A 24,535-nucleotide genomic window follows, 5' to 3' on the forward strand; every position below is an offset into this window, starting at 1 on the left:
ATGGAGCTTATGGGGGGGGCCATGTGGGGGGGACAGGGGGCATTTGGGGGTCTGGGTGGGACCATCGGGGTCCCATGATGTCATCAGTGGCAGGTGCTGCCTCCTTTATTAAAGCTTCTCCTCCCCCCCGGGGGTCACCCGGGGTCAGAGGTCACAGTGCACAGGTCAAAGGTCCCTGAGGAAGGTCACACCAAGATTTGGGGGGGGTCAAAGTGCAAAGGTCACACCCAAGAGGGGTCATGGGGGGGGTCTGAGGTCAAGGGTCAAAAGTGCTCAGCAGTGCGGAGGGCCCAGGGCAGGGTTAAAGGTCAAAGGGCAGCACCAAGGTGGCGCCCTGGGGGGGTCACCAGGAGGTCATGGAGGGGTCAAAGGGCACCAGAGGGCTCAGAGGTCACGAGAAGAGGTCAAAGGCCACGGGGGGGGCATGGCAGAGGTCAAAGGCCACCAGCAGAGGTCAGAGGTCACAGTGAAGGTCAGAGGTCACCAGCTGAGGTCAAGTAGAGGTCAAAGGCCACATCCAAGCTCAGGCACAGGTCGGGGGAGGGTCAAAGGTCAGGCCAGGAGGCAGCCGCGGGGGCGGGGAGGCCGGCGGGGGGGGGCGGGGCGCGGCGGGGGGGCGGGGCCAGCGCCGGGGGGGCGGAGCTGCGGGGGGAGGGGGATGGGCTCCCCCAGGAACAGCCCCTCCCCCCCCGAGGAGGAGGAGGAGGAAGAAGAGGTCGAAGGGCACCGGGGGCGGCCCCTCCCCCCCCCGCCACGGGCTGACCTCGGGTGACCCCCGGGGGGGGGAGGGGTCGCGGAAGGTGACGCGGGGGGAGGGGCCACGGAGGGGAGGGGGAGGAGGTGGGGGAGGGGGAGGGGGGGTGCTGGGGGCTGGGGGGGAGGGGCGGGGGGGGGCGGCGCCGAGTTCAGGCATCGAGTGTCGGTGCGGCCCCCCCCGGCGGAACCGGGGTGCCGAGCCTGGGGGGGGGAGCAGTGAGAACCAGTGACCCCCCAGTAACACCCAGTGAGCCCCCAGTAACCACAGGGTCCCCCAACCCCCCCCAACTGCCTCCCAGTGACCCCCAAGACCCCCCCAGTGACCCCTAATACCCCCCCAGTCCCCCAAAACTTTCCCAGTGCCCCCCAATAGCCACCAGTGCCCCCCACTACCCCCCCAGGCTTTCCGAGTGACCACCAAAACCCCCCCAGTGACCCCCAAAACCTTCCCAGTCCCCCCCAGTGACCCCCAAAACCCTCCCAGTGCCCCCCAATAGCCACCAGTGCCCCCCAAAACCTTCCCAGTGACCCCCAATAGCCACCAGTCCCCCCCAATACCCCCCCAGTTCCCCCCAGGCTTTCCCAGTGACCACCAAAACCCCCCCAGTGACCCCCAATACCCCCCCAGCCCCCCCCAGCGACCCCCAAAACCCTCCCAGTGACCCTCAATAGCCACCAGTACCCCCCAATACCCCCCCAGACCTTCCCAGTGACCCCCAATACCCTCCCAGTAACACCCAATACCCCCCAGTGACCCCCAAAACCCTCCCAGTGCCCCCCAATACCCCCCCAGTGACCCCCAAAACCCTTCCAGTGCCCCCCAATAGCCACCAGTGGCCCCCCCCACTACGCCCCCCAGTGCCTCCCAGCACCCCCCAACCCCCCCATCCCCATCCCCATCCCCACCCCCCCCCCCCTCACCAGGCGGGGGTCCCGCGGCCCCCCCCCCAGGAGCGGCGCGCGGGGGGGTCCCGCTGTGCCGGGGGGGGGTCCCGCTGGGCCCAGCAGAGGCGGGAGCAGAAGAGGCGCCCCCCCCCGCGGCAGGAAGGGCAGCCCCAGCAGGGGGCGCCCGCAGGCGGCGCAGCAGAAGCAGCCGGGCAGCGCGTGCCAGTGCTGCCCCCTATGGGTCATGTGCGGCTGGTCCGGCCCTATGGGGCAGACCCACAGCGAACCTATGGCACCCCCCCCGGACACCCCATTGCTGACACTGGGACCCCCCCCTAAACCCACCATGGGGACCCCCCCAGCATCACCTGAATCCCTCCTGGGGGCGCTTGAGGACCCCGTTGATAGCGCTGGGTCCCTTTTGGGACCCCTTAATCCACCCTGGGATCCCCTGGGGAACCCCTTGCTCCCCCTTGAGAACCCTTAATCCCCCTCGGGACACTTGGGGACCCCCTTGTTCCCCCTTGGATCCCCCCATTGATGCCCCTGGGACCCCCTGAACCCCATTGGAACCCACCTTGGAACCCCCCTTGATGCCCCTTGGGACCCCTGAATCCCCCTTTGGGACCCCCTTGAATTCCCTTGGGACCCCTGAATCCCATTGAAACCCCTCTGGGTTCCTCCTTGATGCCCCTTGAGACCCCTGAACCCCCCTTTGGATCCTCCCTGGAGACCCCCTTGAATTCCCTTGGGACCCCTGACCCCCACTGGAACCCCGCTGGGGACCCCCTTGATGCCCCTTAGGACCCCTGAACCCCCCTTGGAACCCCTTGATGCCCCTTGGGACCCCTGAACCCCCCTTGGGAACCCTGAACCCCCCTTGGACCCCCTTGGTACCCCCTTGATGCCCCTTGGGACCCCTGAACCCCCCTTGGGGACCCCCTTGATGCCTCTTGGACCCCTGAAACCCCCTTGGAACCCCCCTTGGACCCCCTTGATGCCCCTTGGGACCCCAGAACTTCCCTTGGGGACCCCCCTGATGCCCCTTGGGACCCCTGAACCCCCCTTGGGGACCCCCCTGATGCCCCTTGGGACCCCTGAACCCCCCTTGGAACCCCCCTTGGAACCCCTTGATGCCCCTTGGACCCCTGAAACCCCCTTGGAAGCCCCTGAAACCCCCTTGGAAGCCCCCTTGGACCCCACTGATGCCCCTTGGGACCCCCTTGATGCCCCTTGGGACCCCTGAACCCTCCTTGATGGCCCTGGGCCCCCCTTAATCCCCCTTATGACCCCTGAACCCCCCCCATTCCCCTCCCGGGCACACTTGGGGACCCCATTGGGGACCCTTGTTGCCAGGGGGTGCCGCTGGGACGCACCGATGTGGCCGGCGCAGGCGTCGCAGAGGTGGGTGTGCTGCGCCTGGTGGCAGGGGGGGCAATAGGCGCGGCCGTGGCGCAGGAGGTAGCGGCCCCCCCCCAGCGGCCCCTCGCACTCGAAGCAGCAGAAGTGCCCCAAGTGCCAGTGGCGGCCCTCGGCCTCGGTGCAGCGCGGGGCGAAGATGAGCTGCGGGGGGGGACACACGTATGTACCCCATAGGGGCAGTTACATACCCCTTAGGGGTAGTTATGTACCCCATAGGGGCAGTTACATACCCCTTAGGAGCAGTTATGTACCCCATAGGGGCAGTTACATACCCCTTGGGGTAGTTATGTACTGCATAGGCATAGTTATAAACCCTTTAGGGGTACTTATGTACCCCATAGAACCAATTATAAACGCTTTAGGGGTACTTATGTACCCCATAGGAGCAGTTATAAACCGTTTAGGGGCAATTATGTACCCCATAGGAGCAGTTATATATCCCATAGAGGTAGTTATATACCCCATAGCAGCAGTTATATACCCCATAGAAGCAGTTATATACCCCATAAGGGCAGTTAGCTACCCCATAGAAGCAAATACATACTCATAAGACCAAGTATGCACCCTACAAAGGCACGTATGTACCCGTTACAGCAGCTACGTATCTATAGAAGTACTTATATACCCCACAGGAACACCTATATACCCCATAGGGATAATTATATACTCCATAGGAACAGTTATATACCCCATAGGAGCAAATACGTACCCACAGCACTATGTATGTACCCTATAAGGGCATGTATGTACCCATCAGGGCAGTTATATACCTATAGAAGCACTTATGTACCCCCTAACGGCAGTTATATACCCCCTAGGACCAGTTATGTACACTTTAAGGGCAATTATGTATCCATACAAGCAGTTATATACGCCTTATGAGCATGTATGCACCCCTGAAAGTGATTATATATGTCATAGAGGCACCTATGTACCCATAGGAGCAGTTAGATACCCCATAGCGCAGTCATATATGCTTTAGGGGCAGTTATATCCCCCCTTTCCCCCTCATAAACCCCATTTCCACCCCTATAAACCCCATTTTCCCTCCATAAGCCCATTTCTCCCACCCCATAGGGACCCCCCAGCCCCATTTCCTCCCCCATAACCCCCATTTCCACCCCTATAAACCCCATTTCCACCCCATTACCCATTTCTCCCACCCCATAGGAACCCCCCAGCCCCATTTCCCCCCCATAAGCCCATTTCTCCCTCCCCATAGGAACCCCCCAGCCCCATTTCCCCCCCATAAGCCCATTTCTCCCACCCCATAGGAACCCCCCAGCCCCATTTCCCCCCCCATAAGCCCATTTCCCCCACCCCATAAGAACCCCCCAGCCCCATTTCCCCCCCCATAACCCCCATTTCCTCCCTATAACCCCCATTTCTCCCACTCTAAGCCCCTCTCCCACCCCATAGGGACCCCCCAGCCCCACTTCCACCCCTATAAACCCCATTTCCACCCCATTACCCATTTCTCCCACCCCATAGGAACCCCCCAGCCCTATTTCCCCCCCATAAGCCCATTTCTCCCACCCCATAGGGACCCCCTAGTCCCATTTCCACCCCCATAAGCCCATTTCCCCCACCCCATAGGAACCCCCCACCCCATTTCCCCCCCCATAAGCCCATTTCTCCCACCCCATAGGGACCCCCCAGCCCCATTTTCCCCCCCATAAGCCCATTTCCCCCACCCCATAGGAACCCCCCAGCCCCACTTCCACCCCTATAAACCCCATTTCCCCCCCATAACCCCCATTTTCCCCCTACAAACCCCATTTCACCCCCATAAACCCATTTCTCCCACCCCATAGGGACCCCCCCAGCCCCATTTCCCCCCCCATAATCCCATTTCCACTCCTATAAACCCCATTTCCACCCCATTACCCATTTCTCCCACCCCATAGGAACCCCCCAGCCCCATTTCCCCCCCCATAACCCCCATTTCCCCCCTATAACCCCCATTTCTCCCACTCTAAGCCCCTCTCCCACCCCATAGGAACCCCCCCAGCCCCATTTCCTCCCCCATAACCCCCTTTCCACCCCATTACCCATTTCCCCCACCCCATCGAAACCCCCAGCCCCATTTCCCCCCCCATAACCCCCATTTCCCCCCTATAACCCCCATTTCTCCCACTCTAAGCCCCTCTCCCACCCCCATACAGCTCCTCCCAGCCCCATAGCGCCCCCCCCAGCCCCATAGCGCCCCCCCACCTCATCGCAGGCCTGGCACCGGGGCCGCCGGGTCTCGGCGTGGTGCCTCCCGCAGTAGATGCGTCCGTCTTGGTAGAAGTAGATGAGGTCGACCAGTAACTCCCCGCACTGGGAGCACTGGAAGCACTGGGGGTGCCAACAGGCGCCGTGCCCCGCGCGCCCCGCGAACACCGCCATGTCCCCCCCCGCGATGCGCCGGCCACACTGCGGGGACACGGGTCACGCATGGGGGGGGGGGACACCCCCAAACCCAGGGGTCCCCTTGGAAGGGGTTGGGGTGGTTTTGGGGTGGTTTTGGGTGATTTGGGGATGGTTTGGGGGTGTTTTAGGGGGGGGTTGGGTGGTTTTTGGGGTGCTTTGGGGGGGTTTTAGGTGTTTTGGGGTGGTTTTGGGTGTTTTGGGGTGGTTTTGGGATGGGTTTGAGTGCTTTTTGGGGTGCTTCGCGGTAGTTTTCAGAGGGTTTTAGAGTGGTTTTGGGGGGGTTGGGCAGGTTTGGGGTGTTTCAGAGTGCTTTGGGGGTGTTCCAGGGTATTTTAGGGTATGACAAGATGGTTTTGGGGTGTCTTGGGGGTGTTTCACAGTGGTTTCGGAGCGTCCTGCAGCTGTTTTGGGGTGTTTCACAGTGGTTTTGGGGTGTTTTAGGGTGTGCTCGAGGTGTTTCCAGGTCTTTTAGGGTGTTCTGGGGTGTTTGAAAGGTGTTTCAGGGTGTTTTGGGGTGGTTAATGGTGTTTTGGGGGTGTTTCAGGGGGATTTTAGGGTGTTTAATGGTGTTTTGGGTTGTTTCAGGCTGTTTCGGGGTGTTTCAGTGTGGTTTTGGGGTGCTTCAGAGTGTTTAATGGTGTTTTGGGTTGTTTTGGGCTGGTTTTGGGGTGTTGCAGGGTGTTTTGGGGGTGTTTTGGGGTGGTTTTGGGGTGGTTTTGGGGTGTTTCAGGGTGTTTTTGGGGTGTTTTTGGGGTGTTTCAGGCTGTTTCTGGGGTATTTCAGGGTGGTTTTGGGGTGTTTTGGGGTGTTTCAGGGTGTTTAATGGTGTTTCAGGTTGTTTTGGGCTGGTTTTGGGTTGTTTCAGGGTGTTTTTGGGGTGTTTTGGGCATTTTTGGGGTGTTTCAGGGTGATTTTGAGGTGCTTTGGGGTGTTTGGGGCATTTTCGGGGTGTTTCAGGGTGGTTTTGGGTGTTTCAGGGTGTTTAATGGTGTTTTGGGTTGTTTTGGGCTGGTTTTGGGGTGTTTCAGGGTGGTTTTGGGGTGTTTCAGGGTGTTTTGGGGTGCTTTTGGGGTGTTCCGGGGTGTTTCCAGGTACCTGCCGGCAGCTGGCACCGGTGATGGTGAGGGGGAAGGGTCTGGCACAGCCTCGCCCCAGGTTCTCCCTCTTGCGCTGCCGGGCGAAGAGCTGCAGCTCCCGGCGCTCCGCATCGCCCAGTGACGAGCAGTACTGGGGCTGGGGGGGGACACACAGCGATGGAGGGGGGGGTCACGGGGTGCAGCACCCAAAACACCCCCTCAAACACCCGAAAACACCCCTGAAACACCCCAAAATGCACCAAAACACCCCCCAAACACCCCAAATTACCCCTTAAAGCCCCCAACCCCCTTTAACCCTCTGAACCCCCTAAACCCCTCAAGCCCCCCCAAACCCTCTGAACCCCCTTCAAGGCCCCCCCAACTCCCTTGACTCCCCCAGCCCCCCAAACCCTCTCTCCCCCCAGCCCCCTCCTTCAACCCCCCATCCCCAAAACCCCTTGAACCCCCCAAAAGCCCTGCCCCCCCCAGCCCCTTAAAGCCCCCAACTCCCTTTAACCCTCTGAGCCCCCCAAACCCCTCAAGCCCCCCCAAACCCTCCAACACCCCCTTGACTCCCCCAGCCTCCCAAACCCTCTCTACCCCCCAGCCCCCTCCTTCAACCCCCCATCCCCAAAACCCCTTGAACCCCCCAAAGCCCCTGACCCCCCCCAGCCCCCCAGGGTCACCTCGGAGTCGTGGGGGGGCAGCTGGTGCAGGAGCTGCCGCCGCCGGTGCCGCTCCCCGGGGCTGTTCACGTACGGGACCTTGTCCTCGGGCAGGCATCGGAAGAACTGGGATACCTGGGGGCGGGGCTTAGTGGGGAGGGGCTCAAGGGGGCGGGGCGTAAGGGGGTGGGGCCCCAATATGGGGCGGGGCTATGGGGGGGGTGTCCCCCAAAGGGGCTGGGCTGGGGCAAGGAGCTCTATGGGGAAGGGTTGGAGAAGGGGGCGGGGCTTGGAGGGGGTGGGCGGGGCTTGGAGCAGGGGCGGGGCCTGGAGGGAGTGGGCGGGGCTTAGCCCTATGGACAGGGCCTGAAGTGGTGGGCGGAGCTTGAAGCAAGGGGCAGGGCTTGGAGGGGGTGGGCGGGGCTTGGAGGGGGTGGGTGGTCAGGGCTTCATTGGGGGGGTCCCCACAAGCGGTGGCTTTTGGGGTGCCATGAAGGGGGTCAGGGTTACATGGAGGATCCCCACAATGGTGGCTTTGGGGGGGTCCTGAAGGGGGTCAAGGTTACATGAGGGGGCCCCACAAGTGGTGGGTTTGGGGGGGCCCCACAAGGGGTGGCTTTGGGGGTGCCCTGAAGTGGGTCAAGGTTACATGGGGAGGCCCCACAAGTGCTAGGTTTGGGGGGGCCCTGAAGGGGATCAGGGTTATATGGGGGGGACCCACAAGGGGTGCATTTGGGGGAGCCCCACAAGTGGTGGGTTTGGGGGGGCCCTGAAGGGGGTCAGGGTACATGGGGGGGCCCCACAAGTGGTGGGTTTGGGGAGTCTCTCAAGGGGACCAAGGTTATATGGGGGGGCCCCACAAGTGATGGGTTTGGGGGGGGCCCTGAATGGGGTCAGGGTTACATGGGTGGGCCCTACAAGTGGTGGGTTTGGGGGGCCCTCAAGGGGGTCAGGGTTAGATGGGGGGGCCCCACAAGTGGTGGGTTTGGGGGGACCCTGAAGAGGGTCAGGGCTTCATTGGGGGGGTCCCCACAAGCGCTGTGGTTTGGGGGTGCCCATGGGGGGGGGGGTGGTGTTTGTTACCTGCTCAGGCTTGAGGCCGGGGGGGGCCCAAGCGAACTCCTCGGGGGCGCACCCCGAATCATCATCAGATGTGGGGTGCGGGTGGAAATCGGCCACGAGGCGCCACGTCACCAGCTCCAGGTCTGGGGGGGCCCCCCCCGGCGCCGTGCTCCCCCCGCGGGCACTTGCAGTGCTGACAGATCTTCCTATGGGGGGGAAGAACATGATAAGGGGGGGGGGACACACACGACACCCCAAAATCAAACCAACCCCCCCCATTCACCTCCATCCGTGCACGAGGAAGCCGGGACACTGGTCCCCGCAGGCCTGGCAGGGTTGGCCCCGGTCGGGGTCCTCGGTCTCGGAGGCCTAAAGGGGGGGACACAGGGTTAGAGGGGGGGGGGCACCCCTAAATCATCGTCATGGGGGGGGGGCTGGGGCAGCCCTAGAGGTGGAAGAGGGGCTGGAATGGGAGTTTGGGGGGGGGTTACGGGTGGGGGGCCCACCAAAAGGGTGCCCCATAGACACCCCCCCCCAGCACTCATCTGCCCCACAGACCTCCTTTAACTGCACTATAGCCCCCCCATGGCCTCCTTAGAGCCCCCTCCTGCCCCATAGATGCCCTTTACCTGCCCTATCGTCCCCCCATGGCCTCCTTACCACCCCTCCTGCCCCATAGAGCCCTTCTCAGAGCCCCCTCCTGCCCCATAGATGCCCTTTACCTGCCCTATAGCCCCCCCAGAGCCTCCTTACAGCCCACTCCTGCCCCATAGACCCCCTCTACCTGCCCTATAGCCCCCCCATGGCCTCCTTAGAGCTCCCTCCTGCCCCATAGAGCCCTTCTCAGAGCCCCCTCCTGCCCCATAGATGCCCTTTACCTGCCCTATAGCCCCCCCAGAGCCTCCTTACAGCCCACTCCTGCCCCATAGACCCCCTCTACCTGCCCTATAGCCCCCCCATGGCCTCCTTAGAGCTCCCTCCTGCCCCATAGAGCCCTTCTCAGAGCCCCCTCCTGCCCCATAGACGCCCTTTACCTGCCCCATACCCCCCCCATGGCCTCCTTACAGCCCCCTCCTGCCCCATAGACCCCCCCCACTGCCCTATAGCCACCCCATGGCCTCCTTACCACCCCTCCTGCCCCACAGACCCCCCCCACTGCCCTATAGCCCCCCCATGGCCTCCTTACCACCCATCCTGCCCCCAGACCCCCTTCCACTGCCCTGTATCCCCCCATAGCCTCCTTACAGCCCCCTCCTGCCCCATAGAGCCCTTCTCAGAACACCCTCCTGCCCTATAGCTCCCCCCAGAGCCTCACCTGCCCCACCTCTACCTGCCCTATATCTCCTCCATGGCCTCCTTAGAGCCCCCTCCTGACCCATAGACGCCCTTCACCAGCCCTATAGCCCCCCCATGGCCTCCTTACCGCCCCCTCCTGCCCCATAGAGCTCTTCTCAGAGCCCCCTCCTGCCCTATAGCTCCCCTCAGAGCCTCACCTGCCCCATATACCCCTTCGCCTGCCCTATAGCCCCCCCATGGCCTCCTTACAGCCCCCTCCTGCCCCATAGCCCCTCCCCAGAGCCTCATCTGCCCCAGAGACCTCCCCAACCTGCCCTATAGGCCCCCTATGGCCTCCTTACCACTCCTCCTGCCCCATAGAGCCCTCCTCAGAGCCCCCTCCCGCCCCATAGACGCCCTTTACCCGCCCCACAGCCCCCCCATGGCCTCCTTCCAGCCCCCTCACTGCCCCACAGCCCCCCCCCATGGCCTCCCCCCTCACGGATCGCGCCGATCGCCGCCGCCGGGACCCGCGGGTGAACATGGCCGCCACTGGCCACGCCTCCTACGTCAGCCACGCCCCCACGTCAGCCACGCCCCCTCCCTTGGCCACGCCCCTTCCATTGGCCACGCCCCCTCACGGTCAACCCCCTCCGAGCACCGACCACTCTCGCCTGGCCCCGCCCCTAGAGCTGTCAATCAAGCACTAGCCCCGCCCACACCTACTCTGGCCACGCCCACCCTCGGCTCCGCCCCCTTCTTAAAGGGCCAGGGGCGTCGTGCTTAGGGGGGTGGGATAAAGGAGGAGGAATGGGGGGTTTGGGGGGGTGACACCCCAACATTGAGCCCCATGGGGAGGCTGTGGGGGGAGGAGCCTCTGGTGTGAGGCCACGCCCCCCCCGCATGCTCCACCCCCCCACCCCGGGGCCTTATCTGGGTTTGGGGTGTGGGGGGGCCCCAGTGCTGGTTGTTCGTCCTCAGTGCAGGTCAACAGGTCTGTGGGGCTGGGGACCCCCAAGTGGGGTGTGAAGTGTGGGGTGCGGTGGGGATGGATGCCTGGGGGGGGGTTGGGGACCCCCAAGTGGCTTGTGGGGGGGAAGATCTATGGGTTGGGGTGTGGGGGGTTGATCTATGGGTTGGGGTATATTGGGGGATGACCTATGGGTAAGGGGGGGGCTGATCTATGGGTCAGTGGGGGGGCTCATCTATGGGTCAGAGTGTGTGGGGATGATCTATAGGTCAGGGACTCATCTATGGATCAGGATTGGGGGGGCTGATCTATGGGGGTCAGGGTATGCGGCAGTGTTGATCTATGGTTCAGTGGGGGGGTTCATCTACAGGTCAATGGGGGGGTTGATCTATAGGTCGGGGGGATGATCTATGGGTCATGGGGGGGGCTGATCTGCTGGTCAGGGGGGGGCTGATCTATGGGTCACAGTGTGGGGGGGCTGATCTATGGGTCAGAGTATGTGACGGGTTGATCTATAGGTCAGAGCGTGTGGGGCTGATCTATGGGTCCCTCTGTGTCCCCCCCCCCGCCCTGTGAATGGGTGCGGCCAACGCCGGGTGTTGGGCACTGATAAGGGTCAGGGTGGGGGGGGGCCCCACACCCGCCCCGTGGGCCCCCCAAAACAGGGCCCGGGAGCCGCTGATATGGGGGGTGTGGGGCAGGTTGTGGGGCAGGTTGGGGGGGTGTGGGGCAGGTTATGGGGCAGGTTATGGGGTGGGGCTATGAGGCAGGTTGTGGGGCAGGTTGGGGGGGTGTGGGGCAGGTTATGGGGCAGGTTATGGGGTGGGGCTATGAGGCAGGTTGTGGGGCAGGTTGGGGGGGTGTGGGGCAGGTTATGGGGCAGGTTATGGGGTGCTGCCCCCTAACCCTTCCCTTGCCCCATAGCACTATGGCCGCCCTATTGCGCTGCCCCATCTTGGCCCGGCACCCCTGGTTGGCCCGAGCCTTCGCAACCGCCCCCCCCCGGCCCCATCCAGGTACGTTTGGGGGGACCCCCCCCAAAATCATCATCTATGGGGTGCAATGGGGTGTATTTGGGGTGCAATGGGGGGGGTATATGGGGTGCAATGGGGTACATTGGGGTGCAATGGGTGGTTTTGGGGTGCAATGGGGTGTATTTTGGGGTGCACTGGGGGTTTTGGGGTGCAATGGGTGAGTTACGGGGTGCAATGGGGTACATTGGGGTGGAATGGGGGTATATGGGGTGCAATAGGGTACATTGGGGTGCAATGGGGGGGTTAGGGTGCAATGGGGTGTATTTTGGGGTGCAATGGGGTGGTTTTGGGGCGCAATGGGTGGTTTTGGGGTGCAATGGGGTGGTTTTGGGGTGCAATGGGGGGGTTTGGGGTGCAATGGGGGGTATATGGGGTGCAATGGGGGGGTTTAGGGTGCAATGGGGTGTATTTTGGGGTGCAATGGGGTGGTTTTGGGGCGCAGTGGGTGGGTTTGGGGTGCAATGGGGTGTATTTTGGGGTGCAATGGGGGTATATGGGGTGCAATGGGTGAGTTATGGGGTGCAATGGGGTACATTGGGGTGGAATGGGGGGTATATGGGGTGCAATGGGTGGGTTATGGGGTGTATCTGACCCCTCCTCCGTTGCAGGTGACCCCTCCCGGGGCTCCCATTGCCCCTTCATGGAGCTGGAGGGGGACCCCCCGTTCGTCCAACGCGCCCCCCCTGAGGTGCAGGAGGACGTGACCCCCCCCGAGACAGGTAACGGGGTTCGGGGGGACCCCCCCTCAACACCCCGCTTTGGGGGACCCCCGGAAGTGACGTTCCCCCCCACTCAGCCCCCATGGATTGGCTGATGGAGCTGATGGAGACCCCCGAGGAGGCCCCCCCCGAGAGGGCGCTGGAGGAGAACCTGCCCGGTGAGGGGCTATGGGGGCTATGGGGGGCTATAGGGGGTCTATAGGGGGGTATAGGGTCTATATGGGGGAGCTATGGGGGGATATAGAAGGATTTGGGGGTGTATAGAGTCTATATGGGGGGGCTATGCAGGGATATAGGGGGATTTGGGGGGTATAGAGTCTATATGGGGGGGCTATGGGGGGCTATGAGGGTATATAGGGGAGTTTGGAAGGATATAGAGTATACATAGGGGGGTTATGGGGGTATATAGGGGGGCTTGGGGGCTATAGGGTCTATATGGGGGTGCTGGGGGGGTCTTTTGGGGGGCTATGGGGCTGTATAGGGTGTTGGGGGGAGTATAGAGTCTATATGGGGAGTCTGGGGGTGTTTTTGGGGGGCTATGGGGGGCCATGGGGGGGGTTGGGGTGTGTTTGGGGGGTGTTTGGGGTGCATTGGGCTTGTCCCCCCCTCCCAACTGACCTCCCGTCCGGCAGAGGGCGCGTTCCCGTACGCGGCGCTGCTGGAGGCGCGCCTGGCCGCTCTGCGCCGCACGCACAGCTACCGAGTGTTCACGGCCGTGCGGCGCCGGGCGGACGCGCCGCCCCTGGGGCTCAGCGGCGCCCCCCCGCGGGCGCTGCAGGTCTGGTGCTCCAACGACTACCTGGGGCTGAGCCGGCACCCGGCCGTGCTGCGGGCCGCCAGGTGAGACAGGGGAGTCACTGCACCCCAATGCGCCCCAATGCACCCCCAATGTACCCCAATGTACCCCCCAATGCACCCCAGTGCACCCCAAACCTGGGGCTGAGCTGGCACCCAGCCGTGCTGCGGGCTGCCAGGTGAGACAGGGGGGTCACTGCACCCCAGTGTACCCCAATGCACCCCAACAGGCCCCAGTGCACCCCAATGCACCCCAATGTACCCCCCAATGCACCCCAGTGCACCCCAAGCCTGGGGCTGAGCCGGCACCCGGCCGTGCTGCGGGCCGCCAGGTGAGACAGGGGGGTCACTGCACCCCAATGTGCCCCAATAGGCCCCAGTGCACCCCAATGCACCCCAGTGCACCCCAATGCACCCCTAATGTGCCCCAATGTACCCCTAATGTACCCCAATGGGCACCTAATGTACCCCAATGCACCCCAGGCCTGGGGCTGAGCTGGCACCCGGCCATGCTGCGGGCCGCCAGGTGAGACGGGGGGGTCACTGCACCCCAGTGTGCCCCAATGCACCCCAATGCACTCCCAATGTACCCCAATGCACCCCAATGCACCCCAATGCACCCCAAACCTGGGGCTGAGCCAGCACCTGCCCGTGCTGCGGGCTGCCAGGTGAGACAGGGGGGTCACTGCACCCCAGTGTACCCCAATGCACCCCAACAGGCCCCAGTGCACCCCAATGTACCCCTAATGTACCGCAATAGGCCCCAGTGCACCCCAATGCACCCCTAATGTACACCAACGTACCCCTAATGTACCCCGATGGGCCCCAATGCACCCCAAACCTGGGGCTGAGCTGGCACCCGGCTGTGCTGTGGGCGGCCAGGTGAGACATGGGGGTCAGTGTACCCTAATGTACCCCAATGCACCCCAATGTAGCTCAATGTGCCCCAATGTACCCCCCAATGTGCCCCAATGCACCCCAGTGGGCCCCAATGTACCCCCAATGCACGCGTAATGTGCCCCAATAGGCCCCAATACACCCCCAATGGCCCCAGTGCACCCCAATGCACCCCAGTGTACCCCAATGTACCCCAATGTAGCCCCACTGCATCCCACTCTGTCCCCCCATTGCCCCCCATCGCCCCTGGTCCCCCCCATTGCTGCTGTCACCCCATAGCCCCCATCACCCCCATCGCCCTCATTGCCCTCATTGCCCCATTGCCCCATCACCCCCATTGCCCCATTCCCCCCATTGCCCCATCACCCCCATCACCCCCATCCCCCCCATCCCCCCCCCCGCCCCCACCGCCGCCGCTGTCTCCCATGGGTGCTGTCTGCGCAGGGCGGCGCTGGGCGCGCACGGGCTGGGCTCGGGGGGCACCCGCAACATCGGGGGGACGTCGCCGCTGCACGAGGCGCTGGAGCGGGCGCTGGCGCGGCTGCACCGGCAGCCCCGGGCGCTGCTCTTCGGCTCCTGCTTCAGCGCCAACGACACGGCGCTGGCCACGCTGCTGCGGGCGCTGCCAGGTACCGGGGGGGGGCACCCCCAGAGCTCATGGGGGCCTCAAGGAGCCGCCTGGCCCCCCTAGAAATCCTCCTGGGAAGCCTAAAATCCTTCGGGGGGTCCCTCAAAACCCTCCTGAGACCCCCAAAACCTTCCAGAGACCCCCCCAAAACCTCTTGAGGAACCCCAAAACCCCCCTGAGACCCCCAAAACCCTCTTGAGACCCCCCCCCAAACCCCTCGAGGAACCCACAAACCTCTTGAGAACCCCCAAATCCTTCCTGAGACCCCCCCAAAACCCTCCTGAGCCCTCCTAAAACCCTCTTGAGACCCCCCCAAAACCTCTTCAGGAACCCCAAAACCCTTCTGAGTCCCCCCAAAACCCTCCTGAGACCCCCCAAAACCCTCCTGAGACCTCCCCAAAAACTCTTGAGGAACCCCAAAACCTTCCTGAGCCCCCCCCCCAAACCTCTTGAGGACCCCCAAAACCCTCCTGAGCCCCCCCAAAACCCTCTTGAGACCCCCCCAAAACCCCTTGAGGAACCCACAAACCTCTTGAAGAACCCCAAAACCTCTTGAGGACCCCAAAACCCCCCTGAGCCCCCCCAAAACACCTTGAGACCCCCCCCAAACCTCTTGAGGAACCCCAAAACCCCCCTGAGCCCCCCCAAAGCCCTCCTGAGCCCCCCTAAAACGCCCCCAAAACCTCTTGAGGAACCCCAAAACCTCCCTGAGCCCCCCCAAAGCTTCTTAAGGAACCCCAAAACCCCCCTGAGGCCCGCCAAAACCCCTTGAGGAACCCCAAAACACTCCTGAGACCCTCCAAAAACCCTCCTGAGGCCCCCAGACCCCCCCCAAAACCTGTTGAGGAACCCCAAAACCCCCCTGAGTTCCCCCCAAACCTCTTGAGGAACCCCAAAACCTTCCTGAAGAACCCCCCAAAACCCCCCTAAGCCCCCCCAAACCCCTTGAGACCCCCCCAAAACCTCTTGAGGAACCCCAAAACCCCCCTGAGACCCCCAAAACCTCTTGAGGAACCCCAAAACCCTCCTGAGACCCCCCAAAACCCCTTGAGTCCCCCCCCAAACCTCTTGAGGAACCCCAAAACCCCCCTGAGACCCCCCCAAAACCTCTTGAGGAACCCCAAAACCCTCCTGAGACCCCCCAAAACCCTCCTGTCCTCCCCCCAAAACCTCTTGAGGAACCCCAAAACCCCCCTGACCCCCCCCAAAACCCCCCTAAGCCCCCCCAAAACCTCTTGAGACCCCCCCAAAACCTCTTGAGGACCCCAAAACCCTCCTGAGGAACCCCCCAAAACCCTCCTGAGACCCCCCAAAACCTCTTTAGGAACCCCACAACCTCTTGAGGAACCCCAAAACCCCCCTGATCCCCCCCCAAACCCCCCTAAGCCCCTCCAAAACCCCTCGAGACCCCCCCCAACCCCTCCCTCTTCCCTCCTCGGGGCGGTCTCCGGAGGGCCGGGGGGTGCCGGGGGTGTGAGGGCTGCCGGGGGGTGCTGGGGGTGCCGGGGGGGTGCTCGGGGGGTTCCGGGGGGGTACCGGGGGGTGCCGGGGGGGTTCCGGGGGGTGCCGGGGGCTGCCGGGGGGTACCTGGGGTGCGGGGGCTGCCGGGGGGTGCGGGGGGGGTGCCGGGGGGTGCCGGGGGGTGCCGGGGGATGCCGGGAGGTGCCGGGGGGTGCCGAGGGGGTGCTCGGGGGGTGCCGGGGGGGTGCCGGGGGTACCGGGGGATGCTCGGGGGGTGCCGGGGGGTGCCGGGGGGGTTCCGGGGTGGTGCCGGGGGGTGCTGGGGGGTGCCGGGGGGGTGCCGGGGGGTTCCGGGGTGGTGCCGGGGGGTGCTGGGGGGTGCCGGGGGGTGCTGGGGGGTGCTGGGGGGGTGCCGGGGGGTGCTGGGGGGTGCCGGGGGGGTGCCAGGGGGTGCCGGGGGGGTGCTCGGGGGGGTGCCGGGGGATGCCGGGGGGTGCTCGGGGGGGTGCCGGGGGGTGCCGGGGGGGTTCCGGGGGTACCGGGGGGTACCGGGGGTATGCCGGGGGGTGCCGGGCGGTGCCGGGGTGTGCTGGGGGTACCGGGGTTGCCGGGTGGTGCCGGGAGGTGCCGGGGGGTGCCGGGAGGTGCCGGGGGGTGCCGGGGGGGTACCGGGGGGGTGCTGGGGGGGTGCTGGGGGTGCCGGGGTGCCCCCCCCCACGCCGCGGGGCCCCCCCCCCCCCGCAGGGTGCGAGGTGTTCTCGGACGCGGGGAACCACGCGTCCATGATCCAGGGCATCCTGCGCGCGCGCGGCCCCCGCCACATCTTCCGCCACAACGACCCCCAGCACCTGCAGGAGCTGCTGGCGCGGAGCCCCCCCGGCACCCCCAAAATCGTGGCCTTCGAGTCCGTCCATTCCATGGATGGTGAGTGGGGGCACCCCGGAACGAGCAGCCGGGGAACCCCCAAACCCGCCTGAGGTACCCCAAAACCTGCCTGAGGTACCCCCAAACCTGCCTGAGGTACCCCAAAACCTCCCAAATCCCCCCAAACCCGCCTGAGGTACCCCCAAACCTCATGAGATGCCCCAAAACCTCCTGAGATACCCCCAAACCCACCTGAGATACCCCAAAACCCTCCTGAGATACCCCCAAACCCGCCTGAGGTACCCTCAAACCTCCCAAATCCCCCCAAACCCGCCTGAGGCACCCCCAAACCTCATGAGATGCCCCAAAACCCACCTGAGATACCCCTAAACCTCCCAAATCCCCCCAAACCCACCTGAGGTACCCCCAAACCTCATGAGATACCCCCAAACCTCATGAGATACCCCCAAACCCACCTGAGGTACCCCCAAACCTCATGAGATGCTCCCAACCCCACCTGAGGTACCCCAAAACCCACCTGAGGTACCCCAAAACCTCCTGAGGAACCCCCAAATCTCACGAGATACCCCCAAACCCCCTCATATTCCCCCATATGCCCCCCAAACTCCTCCCAAATCCCCCCATCACCCCAATATCACCCCATATCCCCCCATAAACCCTCCAATATCCCCCCATAACCCCCCATATCCCCCCAATACCCCTTCATATTCCCCCATAACCCCCAATATCCCCACGTAACTCCCCCATAATCCCTCCACATCCCCCCATAACCCCCCATATCCCCCTTTATAACCCCCATAACCCCCCATAACCCCCCATAAACCCCCCATATCCCCCCATAACCCGCCAGTATCTCCCCATACTCCCCCTATACCCCCTTCTATCCGCCACTATCACCCCATATCCCCCAATTTCCCCCCATAACCCCCCACATCCCCCATAACCCCCCCATAACCCCCCATAGCCCCCCATATTCCCCCATAGCCCCCCATATCCCCTCCTATCCCCCATAACCCCACCATAACCCTCCATAACCCCCCCATATCCCCCCATAACCCCCCATAGGCCCCCATAACCGCCCCATAGCCCCCCGTATTCCCCCATAACCCCCTCATATCCCCCCCATATCCCCCCATAACCCCCCAATATCCCCCCATAACCCCCCGTATCCCCATCTCCCCCCATAAACCCCCCACAGACCCCTCCATATCCCCCCATAAACCCCCCATATCCCCCCACATCCCCCCATAACCCCCCCATAACCCTCTATAAACCCCCCCACATCCCCCCATATCCCCCCATAAACCCCCCATATCCCCCCACATCCCCCCATAACCCCCCCGTAACCCCCTATAACTCCCCCATAACCCCCCATAACCCTCCATAAACCCCCCCACATCCCCCCATAACCCCCCATAACCCCCCCATATCCCCCCATAAACCCCATAACCCCCCATAACCCCCCCACATCCCCCCATAACCCCCATAGCCCCCCATATCCCCCCACAACCCCCCCATAACCCTCCATAAACCCCCCACATCCCCCCATAACCCCCCATAGCCCCCCCATAACCCCCCATATCCCCCCATAACCCCCCATAACCCCCAAAATTCACCCATAACCCCCCCATATCCCCCCATAACCCCCCCATAACCCCCCCATAACCCCCATAACCCTCCATAAACCCCCCCACATCCCCCCATAACCCCCCATAACCCCCCCACATCCCCCCATAACCCCCCATAGCCCCCCATATCCCCCCACAACCCCCCCATAACCCTCCATAAACCCCCCCACATCCCCCCATAACCCCCCATAATCCCCCCATATCCCCCCATATCCCCCCATAAACCCCCCATAACCCCCCCACATCCCCCCATAATCCCCCATATCCCCCCACAACCCCCCCCATAACCCTCCATAAACCCCCCACATCCCCCATATCCCCCCATATCCCCCCACATCCCCCCCATATCCCCTCATAACCCCCCATAGCCCCCCAAAACCCCCCCATATCCCCCCATAACCCCCATAACCCCCCATATCCCCCCATATCCCCCCATAACCCTCCATAACCCCCCCAATACCCCCCATATCCCCCCATAACCCCCCACATCCCCCCATAACCCCCATAACCCTCCATAAACCCCCCCACATCCCCCCATAACCCCCCATAAACCCCCCACATCCCCCTATATCCCCCCACATCCCCCCATATCCCCCCATATCCCACCCCACATCCCCCCACATCCCCCCATATCCCCCCCTATATCCCCCCATATCCCCCCATATCCCCCCACATCCCCCCCATATCCCCCCATAACCCCCCATAACCCCCCATGACCCCCCCACATCCCCCCATAACCCCCCATAACCCTCCAAAACTCCTCTATAACCCCCCCATAACCCCCCATAACCCTCCATAAACCCCCCCATAACCCCCCATAACCCCCCATAACCCCCCATAATCCCCCCATAACCCCCCGGTGCCCCCCCAGGCTCCATCGCCCCCCTGGAGCAGCTCTGTGACGTGGCCCATGCCTATGGGGCGCTGACCTTCGTGGACGAGGTGCACGCCGTGGGGCTCTATGGGGCGCGCGGCGCCGGCATCGCCGAGCGCGACCGCGTCATGCACAAGGTGGACGTCGTGTCCGGCACCTTGGGTGAGCCCCCCGAAACCGGGCGCCGGGGGGCTATAGGGGGGCTATAGGGGTTCGGGGGGGTCTATGGGGGGTCTATGGGTGTCTATGGAAGGTGCTGTAGGTCTAGGAGGGGTTTGGGACCTCCTGACCTCCGTTCCCCTCAGGGAAGGCAGTGGGTGCTGTCAGGGGGGCTCTATAGGTGTCTATAGGTGTCTATAGGTGTCTATAAGTGCTCCTGACCCCATTCCTCCCACAGAGAAGGCGGTGGGTGCTGTTGGGGGGGGCTCTATAGGTGTCTATAGGTGTCTATGGTGCCCCTGACTCCTCTCTCCGCAGGGAAGGTGGTGGGAGCTGTGGGCGCGTACATCGTGAGCCCGTCTATGGGTGTCTATGGGTGTCTATAGGTGTCTATAGGTGTCTATAGGTGCCCCTGACCCCGTTCCCCCCCAGGGAAGGCGGTGGGCGCTGTCGGGGGGTACATTGCGGGCCCGTCTATGGATGTCTATAGGTGCCTATAGGTGCCTATAGGTGCCTACAGGTGCCCCTGGCCCCTCTCCCCGCAGGGATGGCGGTGGATGTTGTCAGGGGGCACATCGCGGGCCTGTGTATGGGTGCCTATAGGTGTCTGTAGATGTCTATGGGTGTCTATGGGTGTCTATGGGTATCGATAGGTATCTATAGGTGTCTATAGGTGCCTATAGGTGCCCTGGCCCCTCTCTCTCCCCGCAGCGAAGGCAGTGGGTGCCGTGGGTGGGTACATCGCGGGCCCATCTGTGGGTGTCTATGGGTGTCTATGGGTGTCTATGGGTGTCTATAGGTGTCTATGGGTGTCTATACGTGTCTATGGGTGCCTATAGGCGCCTATAGGTGCCCTGACCCCGTTCCCCCCCCAGGGAAGGCGGTGGGCGCTGTCGGGGGGTACATCAGGGGCCCGTCTAGGGGTATCTATGGGTGTCTATCGGTATCTATGGGTGTCTATACGTGTCTGTAGGTGCCTATAGGTGCGCTGGCCCCTCTCTCTCCCCGCAGGGAAGGCGGTGGGTGCTGTGGGCGGGTACATCGCGGGCCTGTCTATGGGTGTCTATGGGTATCTATAGGTGCCTATAGGTATCTCTAGGTGTCTATAGGTGCCTATAGGTGTCTCTAGGTGCCTATAGGTGCCTATAGGTGCCCTGTCCCCGTTCCCCCGCAGGGAAGGCGGTGGGCGCCGTGGGCGGGTACATCGCGGGGCCGTCGCCGCTGGTTGACGCCGTCCGCTCGCTGGGCCCCGGCTTCATCTTCACGACGTCGCTGCCGCCGGCGGTGGCCGCGGGGGCGCTGGCGGCGCTGCGGGTGCTGGCGGGGCCCGAGGGGCGGGCGCTGCGCCGGGCGCTGCAGCGCCACGCGCGGTACCTGCGGGAACTGCTGCGCGACCGCGGGCTGCCCGTGCGCGCCTGCGCCAGCCACATCGTGCCGCTGCCGGTAACCGCCGCCCGGGGGCTGGGGGGGGCTGGGGGGGGCTATGGGGGGTCTGTGGGGTGTAGGGGGGTCTATAGGTACAGGGGTGTCTGTGGGGTGACTATGGGGTGCAGGCGTGTCTATGGGGTGCAAGGGGGTCTATGGGGTGTCTATGGGGTGCAGCGGGGTCTGTGGGGGGTCTATGGGGTGCAGGGGGGTCTATAGGTACAGGGGTGTCTGTGGGGTGACTATGGGGTGCAGGCGTGTCTATGGGGTGCAAGGGGGTCTATGGGGTGTCTATGGGGTGCAGGGGAGTCTATAGGTACAGGGGTGTCTGTGGGGTGACTATGGGGTGGAGGGGGGTCTATGGGGTGTCTATGGGGTGCAGGGGTGTCTATGGGGTGCAGCGGGGTCTGTGGGGGGTCTATGGGGTGCAGGGGGGTCTATAGGTACAGGGGTGTCTGTGGGGTGACTATGGGGTGCAGGCGTGTCTATGGGGTGCAAGGGGGTCTATGGGGTGTCTATGGGGTGCAGGGGAGTCTATAGGTACAGGGGTGTCTGTGGGGTGACTATGGGGTGGAGGGGGGTCTATAGGTACAGGGGTGTCTGTGGGGTGACTATGGGGTGCAGGGGGGTCTATGGGGTGTCTATGGGGTGCAGCGGGGTCTGTGGGGGGTCTATGGGGTGCAGGGGGGTCTATAGGTACAGGGGTGTCTGTGGGGTGACTATGGGGTGCAGGCGTGTCTATGGGGTGCAGGGGGGTCTATGGGGTGTCTATGGGGTGCAGGGGAGTCTATAGGTACAGGGGTGTCTGTGGGGTGACTATGGGGTGCAGGGGTGTCTATGGGGTGCAGGGGGGTCTATGGGGTGTCTATGGGGTGCAGGGGAGTCTATAGGTACAGGGGTGTCTGTGGGGTGACTATGGGGTGCAGGCGTGTCTATGGGGTGCAGGGGGGTCTATAGGTACAGGGGTGTCTGTGGGGTGACTATGGGGTGCAGGCGTGTCTATGGGGTGCAGGGGGGTCTATGGGGTGTCTATGGGGTGCAGGGGGGTCTATAGGTACAGGGGTGTCTGTGGGGTGACTATGGGGTGGAGGGGGGTCTATAGGTAAAGAGGTGTCTATGGGGTACAGGGGTGTCTGTGGGGTGTCTATGGGGTGCAGGGGGGTCTATAGGTACAGAGGTGTCCATAGGTAAAGAGGTGTCTGTGGGGTGCAGGGGGTCTGTGGGGTGTCTGTGGGGTGCAGGGGGGTCTATAGGTCCAGGGGAGGCTGTGGGGTGCAGGGGCGTCTATGGGGTGTCTAGGGGGTGCAGGTGTGTCTATAGGGTACAGGGGTGCCTGTGGTACAGGTGGGTCTATGGGGTGCAGGGGTGTCTGTGCAGTGCAGGGGTGTCTATAGGTAAAAAGGTATCTGTGGGGTTCAAGGGGCTCTATAGGTACAGGGTTGTCTATAGGTAAAGAGGTGTCTATGGGGTGCAGGTGGGTCTATGGGGTGCAGGAGTGTCTATAGGTACAGGGGTGTCTATGGGGTGCAGGGGCGTCTATAGGGTGCAGGGATGTCTGTGGGGTGCAGGTGGCTCTATGGGTGTATATAGAATGTCTATAGGGTGTCTCTAGAGTATCTGTAGGGTGTTGGTGTCTATAGGGTGTCTATGGGGTACCTCTGCATGTAAGGTGTCTAAGGATGTCTATAGACTGTGTATAGACCGTCCATAGAGTGTCTAGAGTATCTGTAGAGTGTCTATAGAGAGTCTATTGGGTGTCTATAGCGTATCTATAGCTGTCTGTAAGGTGTTTCTGTACATCTATAGAATATCTGTAAGGTCTCTATAGGCTGTCTATAGATGTCTATAGCATGTCTCTGTGTGTCTATAGGGTGTCCATAGACTGTCTATAGATGTCTGTGTATAGGTGTCTCTAGGGTGAGTCTGTGTGTCTATAGGGTGTCTATAGGGTGTCTATAGGGTGTCTGTGTGTCTATACATGTCTATAGGGATCTATAGGGTGTCTATAAAGTGCTTAGGGGTGTCTATAGGTTATCTATGGGGTGTCTATAGCCGCCTATAGGTGTCTATAGGTGTCCATAGGCGTCTATAGGTGTCTATAGGGGGGTGTGTGTGTCTATGGGTGTCTATAGGTGTCTGTAGGTGTCCTTAGCGTGTCTATGGGTGCCTATAGGTGCCTATAGGTGCCTATAGGGGTGTGTGTCTATGGGTGTCTATAGGTGCCTATAGGTGTCTATGGGGGGGTGTGTGTGTCTATGGGTGTCTATAGGGGTCTATAGGTGTCTGTAGGGTGTGTGTGGGTGTCTGTCTATAGGGGTCTGTAGCTGTCTATAAGTGTCTATAGGGTGTGTGTCTGTGGGTGTCTATGAGTGTCTATAGGTGTCTATAGGTGCCTATAGGTGCCTATAGGGGGTGTGCCCGTCCCCGCAGGTGGGGGACGCGGAGGCCGTGCTGCGGCTGAGCCGGGCGCTGCTGCAGCACCACGGGCTCTACGTCCAGGCCATCAACTACCCCACGGTGCCCCCCGGGCAGGAGCTGCTGCGCCTGGCGCCCACCCCCCACCACAGCCCCCCCCATGATGGAGAACCTGGCCGGTGCGCGCGGGGGGCGCGGGGGGGATGGGGGGATACGGGGGTATTGGGGGGCATGGGGGGATATGGGAGGACATGGGGATATGGGGGGGATATGGGGGGGATATGGGGGGACATGGGGATGTGGGGGGGATATGGGGATATGGAGGATGTGGGGGATATGGGGATATGGAGGGACATGGGGATATGGGGGGGATATGGGGGGACATGGGGGACATGGGGATATGGGGGGACATGGGGATATGGGGGACATGGGGATGTGAGGGGGATATGGGGATATGGGGGACATGGGGATATGGGGGGGATATGGGGATATGGGGGGGATATGGGGATATAGGGGTGGATATGGGGTGGATATGGGGATATGGGGGGATATGGGGATATGGGGGGACATGGGGATGTGGGGGTATATGGGGATATGGGGGGACACGGGGGACATGGGGATATGGGGGGACATGGGGATATGGGGGGGATATGGGGATATGGGGGGACATGGGGGGATATGGGGACAGGGGGAACATGGGGGGATATGAGGGGACATTGGGGGACATGGGGGTGAGGGGTACATGGGGGTCATGTAGGACATGGGGGGACATGAGGGGATATGGGGGCGATGGGGACACAGGGATGGGGGGGGCAAGGGGGTACACGGGGGTGTGTGGGGCACAGGGGGGGATGTGGCTGTGCCGGGGGGGCTGTGGGGGTGTCCCTGTGCCCCCCCTGACGCTGTGTCCCCCCCCCAGAGCGGCTGTCGCAGTGTTGGGGGGCGCTGGGGCTGCCCCGCGAGGCCCCCCCGGGCTCCTCCTGCGCCTCCTGCCAGCGGCCCCTGCACTGGGCGCTCATGAGCGACTGGGAGCGGCAGCACTTCCAGGGGGGGGCCGTCCCCGTGGGGGCATGAGACCCCCCGGCCCCC

The 24,535-nt window shown here is 63.0% G+C and overlaps 2 protein-coding genes and 1 long non-coding RNA gene across 3 annotated transcripts; 2 read left to right on the forward strand and 1 right to left on the reverse strand.

The window, feature by feature from the left end:
• Positions 1-78: 78 nt before the first annotated feature.
• LOC115602884 (prickle planar cell polarity protein 3-like) lies at positions 79-10,111 on the reverse strand. Its single transcript, XM_030474323.2, is given in 11 exon segments — positions 79-957; positions 1,678-1,790; positions 1,792-1,904; positions 3,018-3,204; positions 5,278-5,481; positions 6,574-6,711; positions 7,241-7,354; positions 8,303-8,440; positions 8,442-8,487; positions 8,565-8,650; positions 10,059-10,111. Coding segments are annotated over 11 exon segments (1,233 nt in total). The 5' UTR covers positions 10,101-10,111; the 3' UTR covers positions 79-905.
• Positions 10,112-10,466: 355 nt separating this feature from the next.
• LOC115602885 (5-aminolevulinate synthase, erythroid-specific, mitochondrial-like) lies at positions 10,467-24,529 on the forward strand. The gene is given in 12 exon segments (XM_030474324.1): positions 10,467-10,550; positions 11,451-11,542; positions 12,169-12,279; positions 12,357-12,437; positions 12,912-13,119; positions 14,416-14,600; positions 16,805-16,984; positions 19,445-19,609; positions 20,781-21,049; positions 23,462-23,599; positions 23,601-23,625; positions 24,366-24,529. Coding segments are annotated over 11 exon segments (1,605 nt in total). The 5' UTR covers positions 10,467-10,550; positions 11,451-11,454; the 3' UTR covers positions 24,521-24,529.
• Positions 19,966-20,424, forward strand: LOC115602886. The gene is made up of 3 exons (XR_003989727.1): positions 19,966-19,992; positions 20,210-20,289; positions 20,406-20,424. It is a non-coding gene; the product is annotated as an uncharacterized LOC115602886 (long non-coding RNA).
• Positions 24,530-24,535: the final 6 nt, after the last annotated feature.

The sequence above is a fragment of the Strigops habroptila genome, unplaced genomic scaffold (genome assembly GCF_004027225.2).
Source record: "Strigops habroptila isolate Jane unplaced genomic scaffold, bStrHab1.2.pri NW_022045581.1_ctg1, whole genome shotgun sequence".
In the NCBI taxonomy this organism is placed as follows: Eukaryota; Metazoa; Chordata; class Aves; order Psittaciformes; family Psittacidae; genus Strigops; species Strigops habroptila.